Below are 8,694 nucleotides of genomic sequence, written 5' to 3'. Positions count from 1 at the left end.
CCTTTGATGATGAGCTCTACTCTACTCTACTCCACTACGATGATGACTTCTACTGCCAAGAGCAATCACGGAGCTGCTGACAGAAGGCCTTTGATGATTCGAGGAGCTGACAAAAATCCTTGAATGATAACTCTATAACACTATCCGTGGTGCTATCCTACAGTAGTCTGATCTTTGGGTCCATGAATACAACACATCACACAGCTGTTGAAGAGCTTTTGAAAGGACATTAAAAAGACACCGACTAGACAGACGTTGAACAAATGTACGCCTCAGAATGCACAGACATTGAGATCAGGCCTTTGGTGGTTGGAGAAGCTGACAACATTGTTGAATGATGGCTGTCCTACGGTATATGTGGTGTGGTGCTATCATATAATGGGATCTACTGTACAGTATGGGAATAGCTGTTGAATAAAAAGACAGCGTTTGTTATCAAATGGAGAACAGAAAGCACCGCTCAGACTGCGAGGGAGATCCTTGTCGAGATCCATGAATGATAACTGCACTGTAACAAATAGCTGTTTATTTACGGCAATTCTGCAACAGCATTCTACTGTTTTTCGAAAAAACAGACAACTACTGTGAAAATATCACTTTGAGTCACATATTGAGCATAAACAGTAAGTACTGCACAATAGCAGTATTCGCCGTTGTGGAAAAAACTAGAGATGCACCGGATCCTGATTTTTAGGATCCTGCCGGATACCAGATCCACTGAATAAGATCCTGCCGGATCCGGAACCGGATACCGGATCCTACAAAAGGGTTGAAACATATAGTCTACTCGCACACGTGGGCCCTTTTTATTACGTTGGCGCAAACTATTTTTTAGACTCATTGGCTTATTGCCACACTGCCTGCAATAGCCGCTTCCAAAGGGATTTCACTCCATGCAGTGATTGGGGTTGTGAAAGACTGAAAAGCCTAGGCTAGACATGCACCAGACCCTGATTTTTAGGTAACATGCCGGATACCGGATCCACTGCTTAAGATCCTGCCGGACCCGGACCCTGTGAAAAACTCTATTATCCTGACGGATCCGGAACCGGAACCGGATCCGGTGCATCTCTAGAAAATAACAAGTTATTTTAGGCAGCACCATTGAAACCCATTCATCCTCCACTTGTCCGTGATCACCATCAAACTTCAATACCACCTGAAGAACTGAAGTCATTCTGACTGGTTAAAGATTATCTGATACTATCAAGCAAAGTGTGAGTAGCACATGCATTTTGATAGTGATGAAAGTGTGAATGGCTGAAACATTTTAAGAACTTGTAACACTCTTGCAACAAGCAGCCCCATCTAAACCAATCTGCTAATCAGTGCCTGGCCTCACCTGAGTAGGGCTGTTATGCCATTATTCAATTACGGGCGTCACCTGCCAAGGGCCTGATGACTCTGGTCACATGGTACTCTTGCACCTGTATATAAATCTGGACTATCAACACTTCAGTTGCTTGCCTGCCTGCTGGCTGGCCTGCATGGCACAGCATAGCACTTGCTTGCCTACAAGCTTGCTTACATGCTTGCTTACACGCTTGCACACTTTCCTCTTTGTGAAAGCTTGCTGTATGTGGCATCATTTGTGGCATTGTTGCATATAATGTGCCTGCTGCAAATTAGGCATTGCTTTGAGAGCTAGCTTGTAGTGCTGCTTGTTTGCTGTGCTACTTGGTGCAAAATAATTTTTTAAAGACTGACCAATGCTATATTCATAATTGGCTCATCAAGAGATACAGTAAAAAGCCCACCTTGCACACTATCATTGTAACATAGCACTGCGTACTCTGAAATTTTATTCATGCCCACACTTTCAAAGGACCACCACAAACCATTTCTCAATACAGCATTGCGGCATAGTATCATGCTCAAGGCACTCCAGTCATGGTGAACGATGGGAGGGTGGGGTGGTAACATGGCCAGGGTACCACAGTTATGGAGAATGATGGGTGGGGTGGGAAGTTGCCATGGCCATATTCATGAATACAACTATGACCCAGTATTTGCCTGTCATCACACAGTACAATTCAACTTTTTAACTGAAATGTACCGTTATTTTTCTGCAGAGTACTGTTATTTAACAGTTCAATTGCTGCTGAAAAAATGTTATATACTGTGATACATTAAACAGCAATGAGCTGTATTTGATTTTTGGTGTGAAATAACAGTAGAATTACAGGTAAATATAATTGCCAGTAACTGCCGTTATTTTGCAGGGAAATTTTCTTAGAGTCTGGCCTATCCATGCTGCCATCATATAATCTGATGTTCATATGATGGCATATCTGGTTATATATTGTTAAATCTGACACTATCTGTTCTGTGGAATAAACGTTGAGCCAACGTCTGACTGCCTGAGACTGCAAAAGCACAAGCAGGACTTTGGTGATTTGAAGAGCTAGCAATTAGTGGTGTCAACAATGATCGATTCGGCGATGCAATCCAATGCGGGGCATGGACGATCCAGAATCGATCCGGCAAGTTCCAGAATTGATCCGGCAATTTTTTTCAATTTCAATTACTTCCATGGATATTTCGGGAGCAAATGAATGTTAAATTAAATAAAAGCACTTCAAAACATTGCAAGACTGATACAGACTGATACAGAAAACAGCCAATAAATTGTTGCTCAGTATCTGGCTACTTGTATTGCCTCATCATGACTGATTAAACATTTGCTTTGCTTTTAGTAGAAATGTAATGCATTGCAATGCATTGTAGAATTGAATCGGATCGCATAGAATCGAATCGAATCAAATCGCTACCTCCCGAATCGTGATCGAATCAGATCGTGAGGGCAGTGCCAATCCACACCACTACTAGCAATACCCTTGAATGATAGCTAATGTCCTATTTGTGGTGCTGTCCAATAATCTGACCTGTGGGTTCGATTGAATAAACGTGGAGAAAACGCTGATCCGTGGTGCCCATCCCACGATCTGATCTATGGGTTTGGTTGAACAAGCGTTGAGTCAACGTTGAGTGAACGTATGGCTGCCCTGAGACTAAGACACAAGCATGGAGATCAACCAGCAGGCAGCCGGATAATGTGCTGATGGAAAAGCATCGTTTCATGGTGTGTTAACTTTCACAAGCACAGCAGTGTCTATGCAGCGCACCAATGGTTCTCTCTCTCTCTCTCTCTCTCTCTCTCTCTCTCTCCCTCCATATAAATGACACGGCTATTGTGTCCATTAAAATCCAATGCCCATCGAATAAAAGCCTGTGGCTGTGGGATCAGATAGCAGAGCTTAGGGGTCACGGTCAAACGCCCAAATTTACTGTTTACAAGAGAGCCAGCGGAGCTCAACAGAGCTTGTCTGTGCCACGACATGAAACACAGACACACAGACACACACACACACACACGCAGGCACAAACACACACACGCAGGCACACGCACACACAGTCATATCGTACATCCACTTTATTTACAATGTGGGTATGTTAGAGTTGATTGAACACACTCTAATGCAAGATGAACATGCTAGCTTTTAAATTAAACTTATTTCATGTTTTTATGTGCTTCGGAGGTTTTTATAGGATGAGGGCACCTTTTCCCAAAAAGGGCTTAGGCATTTATCATGCAGTTTTTTTGCAGGTATATGGCTTCTCATTTTTTGTTTCCCCCTGGCTGCGCGACCCTGGCTGCGCACAACTCAACCTCTGATTGTTGGAAACCACTGTCGGTCAAAAAATTAGCTCATGCATGGTTGGCTGCCAGTGTCTTGCCCCTCCTCACAACACCGTGTTTATAAACAAGAAAAAACCCATGTATTGACTGTACCTTCAACTCCGGCATGTTGACTATGAGCGCTAACGGGACTTTGACGTCTGGGTCATTGGTGTAATCCATGGGGACCAGATGGGGTGCCAACTCATGGTATCTGCCATGGAGCCTGTGGAGACAGCACACACACACACACACACACACACACACACACACACACACACACACACACACACACACACACACACACACACACACACACACACACACACACACACACACACACACACACACCACGACAGGACAGGACAGGACAGGACAGGACAGTTAGCAAGTTAGCTCTACCAAACTATGTGGGTTATACAGTACAATCAGAGGCGCATCTTGCCCCCAAGCCCCTAGATAGTGAATAACAGCCCACACTTTACCACAGAAGTGGCGATTTTGGTTCAAATGTTCAGTCTTTTGCATTTTCGCTTGGGGCCCCACCTGACCCTAGAATGGCCTCTGACTACAATGCTGCTGTTCTCAAGGTTCCTCTCCAAACAGCAACAGTATAGAGCAGGGGTGTCAAACTCACAGTCGGCCAAAAAACAAAAATCTGGGACAAAGTCAGGGGCCAAACTCAATACATACTATACTGTATATGACCTGAGATCTGACCTGTGAATATATGTATGGTGGGTATATGTGCAATGTTGTGTGTGATGTCTTTGTGTCTTCTGTACAGTAGCCTATGTATGATACTTGACACCTTATTTTCCCTCGGGATCAATAAATGATCCTATAATCTACTCTACTTTATTTTTAAATAGGGTAAAATTTTGCATGCACGCGCATAACACTCAGGCAAAATTTCACAAGCGGTCATTACCCCGTTGTCTATGGTGGATCTAATATGCCTGCCCTGCACATATTCTGTTGTATATGAGTGTGAGATGCTACTGATCTGGGCTCAGTCGTATTACTGTTGTGTGTAGGACAACTGTAATACACATTTGAAATGATCTGAAATAAAATAAAATGGGCAAATAAAATGACTCCGCGGGGTGCCAGGTTAAGCCCGGGACTGAGTTTGCCATCCCTGGTATGGGGACTCTGCCAGAGCTGCACCATAACAGGCCAGTTATGGCAACCAAGGCAGCAACCATCAGTGTTGCCAGATGGAAAATGCTGAATTATCAAACCAAGACCTCAAAATTATCGTTTTTTGGGGGGCTTGTTGGGAGGAAATTAATGTACAAAACCCAAATTGTTGTTTCAAGGCATCTAAATGAACTAAATGACAACTCTGAAATTATCACGAAAAATTAACATTATTATGTTTTTTTTGATCGTACAGAGGACAAAATGGACAAAATTATGGTACAAATATGATAATCTGGCAACTCTGGCGACCATCCACAGGCAGGCAACGTCTGCTACACATTAACTGTTCGTGGATAATTACATTACATTACCCAGCGGAATTATGTTTGCTAATGGGATAGTGCAGAAGTGCAAACACAGCCATAAGCCACACTCCTGTATCAGGTTATATTGCATCACTGAATGCAAGCGTCGCTTAGCATCACTCTGTGCATATTTCAGACCAGTGTTGCCAGATTGGGCGGGTGCCCTCCCAATTGGGCTACTTTGGATGAGCGTCTGCTGGTAAAAATCAGGAAAAATTGGCCATTTGGCGTTTCTTCAGCCGTTTTTGGCCCATAGAAGTCAATGTAATTTGTTGAATTTGGGCGGAATTTAGCGCATTTTGGCGGTTTTTGAGAAGCTTTTGGGCGGGATTTGGTCAGACACATCTGGCAACACTGGCTAGAGACATCTCAGCCCAGAGACACAATCCTGCTACAAAATGGATCCAGACAGTTCTGAGTAGAGATGCATCGGATCCGGCAGGATAATAGGGTTTTTCACAGGATCCAGATCCGGCAGGATCTTAAGCAGTGGATCCGGTATCCGGCAGTTACCTAAAAATCAGGATCTGGTGCATCTCTAGTGTTTACGTAGCCTAGGCTTTTCAGTCAGTCTTTCACAACCCCAATCACTGCATGGAGGGAAAACCCTTTGGAAGTGGCTTCAAGCAGCAAGCCAATGAGTCTAAAAAATATTTTGTCGCAACTGTCAATCTTGTCGCTGCTCGCAGTCACCGAGACAATGCCCGGCTTTCTATTTCCAGTCGCAAATATCAAACAGTGTTTGATCGGCAACTCTTTGAGCTGCCAAAGTTCTATCTTAGAACGTCGCTCACGACGAGGAAATCCTTCCCGACAATCGCTTGTGATGGTCCTGGGGGGTAACGTTCCGGCGATTGTTGTAAGGGGGGTTTTCAGACAAGAATCGGACCGACAATCGTGTAGTTTGAGCCAGGCTTTACACAGTAGGCCTATGCTGTGCATATACTGTATGGGCTGGGGCCCCGGGTTCGAGTCCTGCATGCCTCATTCCCCAACCCTACCCGACCTGTTTTTCCTGTTCATTACATCAAAAATGTACAAGAAATCCGTAAAGGCCAACTTCCTATAAAACACAGTTTTACTCACTCCTTTTGAAAATCGGACGGTCACCCCAAGTTAAACTGACATGCAAGGCTTTCATAACGGTGCATCACCTCGTCTGGCTGTGTTTCCCGGTGTTTCCCAATTGACATAAATAATGCAGATAAACGAGCGAATCACGAAAGCCTTTCTGTGTTGCGTCACATCGAAAGAAGGCGATGCCCACAAAGGTTTATGTCGACCCATTTTTCTAAAAACATGTTGAGTATTTTTTTTCTGCTTGTTTTCAAAACAAGCAATGCCTGGTGGCCCGAAACCTAGCTTAGCTTAGCTATCAGCTGGTTGCTACTCTCAGATACACACAGAGCACAAAGCCTCATACATAGAGATTGACCACTCTGGTCAACCCATGCCTGCAGTTCGCCTAGGGGTCGCTGTCGAAAGAGCACAGCCCTGAATGGAGCCTACACGCCTCCGTTGGCGCCCCTATAGTGCAGTGTTTTAAAATAGGACCAACGCGTAACACATTCCATAACAATGGGGAACACAGCAATATTAATGAAATGACGTTGAGAGGACATCCTTAATACTTTGTGTGAGCAGGAAAACATGTTTATTCTCTGGGCTGTGGAATGTGTACGCTGGCTGGCTTGCTTGGAAGTAATTGAGTTCCTTTTTAGAATTTCAATTTCTTTTCCACAATAAACAACACGCACGCACGCACACATTACATTACATTACATTACATTGCACTTAGCTGACGCTTTCATTTATTCAAAGCGACTTACAACTATTATTTTTCAGGGTATTGGTTACAGTCCCTGAAGCAATGTGGGGTTAGGTGCCTTGCTCAAGGGCACTTCAGCCATGGTTGGAGATGTAGGGAGAGGTCAGGGGGGATTCGAACCGGCAACCCCTAGATTGAAAGACCAACTCTCTAACCACTAGGCCACGGCTGCCCCACCACTAGGCCACGGCTGACAAACACACACACACACACACTCACACACACATTTAATGCTAACTATACATTGAGATATCAAAAAGACTTTCAATTACAGCACCCACACACACACACACACACACAGACAGACACACACACACACACACACACACACACACACACACACACACACACACACACAGACACACACATGTGTGTGTGAGAGAGAGATGGGGGAGAAATGGAGAGCTAGTGGTCCTGATACAGAGTGTTCCCTTCTCTGTAATATAACTCAGGACCAGAGGACAGAGTCACATATCACAGCAGCCTCCTCCATGATCTGGGATAACCCAGCACTGACCTTGGGTAAAGGAGTCACAGGGCATGTGTGTGTGTGTGTGCGCGTGTGTGTGTGTGTGTTTGCGTGCGTGTGTGTGTCTGTGTGTGTGTGTGTGTGTGTGAGAGAGAGAGAGAGAGAGAGACACTGCATGTGACTGTGTGCGTGTGAGTGTGTGTGTATATATGCATCTATGTGTATGTACATGTGAGTGTGTAGTGTGTGTGGGTGGGTGTATGTGTGTGTGTGTGTGCGTGCGTGTGCGTGTGTGTGTGTTTGCATCTGTGCGAGCTTGCGTGCGTGCGTGCATGCGTGTCCGCTTGTCCAGCTCCTACTCCCGTAAGCAGTGTGTGTTTTATGAAGGCCATAAAGCGGGGGACTCCATTAGATCCGCCCGTGATTGGCCATTTTGTTTCTTTTTGCTCCAGTGGCCCCGATATCACAGCTAATCTCAGTGGCCGAGTGGGGAAACCGTCCATCACCGCCATCACGGCTCTATGATCAACTGGTCAGGATACGCAGTACACTCCCACGCGCCGCGCCCGTTACATAACCTCATACTCAGCTGCAACTGGGACAGGTAATCATTTCCATCTCACTTCTGGGTCGAAATGTTGGTATATTGCACTGTATCCCTTATGATTTTTTAAAAACTTTTACTGTAGTATTGTTGTAGCTTTAGACAGTGAATGCAGTATTATACTGTAATATCATAGTACTACACTATTACTACAGTTTTAGGCAGTTAATGCCGTATTTTGGACACAAAATTACAGTAAACTGCAAAACATTGCAAAAAACGCAAATGATACTCACACCAAACAGCAAATCACAGACACACACCCCCACATCCACACACACGTATCCCAATGTGTACACACACACACACACACACACACACACACACACACACACACACACACACACACACACACACACACACACACACACACACACACACACACACACACACACACAATTACCCCCACACACACGTATCCCGATGTACACACACACACACACACACACACACACACACACACACATAATTCCTAACAGAGTAGTGTTAGAGGAGGTTAGCCCACCTGACACTCTGCCCAAATTAGCATTAGCGTTAGCATTATGTTACGACCCCTGGCTCAAAAGGTGCAACATAAAAGGAATCCACACGCAGGATAACGGT

General features: G+C 44.7%; 1 protein-coding gene across 1 annotated transcript in view; it reads right to left on the bottom strand.

Annotated features, from left to right (window-relative positions):
• Positions 1-8,694, bottom strand: part of cib2 (calcium and integrin binding family member 2) — a 42,046-nt gene that overhangs the window by 15,257 nt on the left and 18,095 nt on the right. The window contains exon 5 of the mRNA XM_063197906.1: positions 3,794-3,905. Coding sequence (XP_063053976.1) covers positions 3,794-3,905 — 112 coding nt within the window. The remainder of the gene's footprint in view (positions 1-3,793; positions 3,906-8,694) is intronic.

This window comes from Engraulis encrasicolus, chromosome 4 (genome assembly GCF_034702125.1).
Source record: "Engraulis encrasicolus isolate BLACKSEA-1 chromosome 4, IST_EnEncr_1.0, whole genome shotgun sequence".
Taxonomy (NCBI): Eukaryota; Metazoa; Chordata; class Actinopteri; order Clupeiformes; family Engraulidae; genus Engraulis; species Engraulis encrasicolus.
Note: the sequence above shows the minus strand (reverse complement) of the source record. Positions and strands in the feature narration are given on the sequence as shown.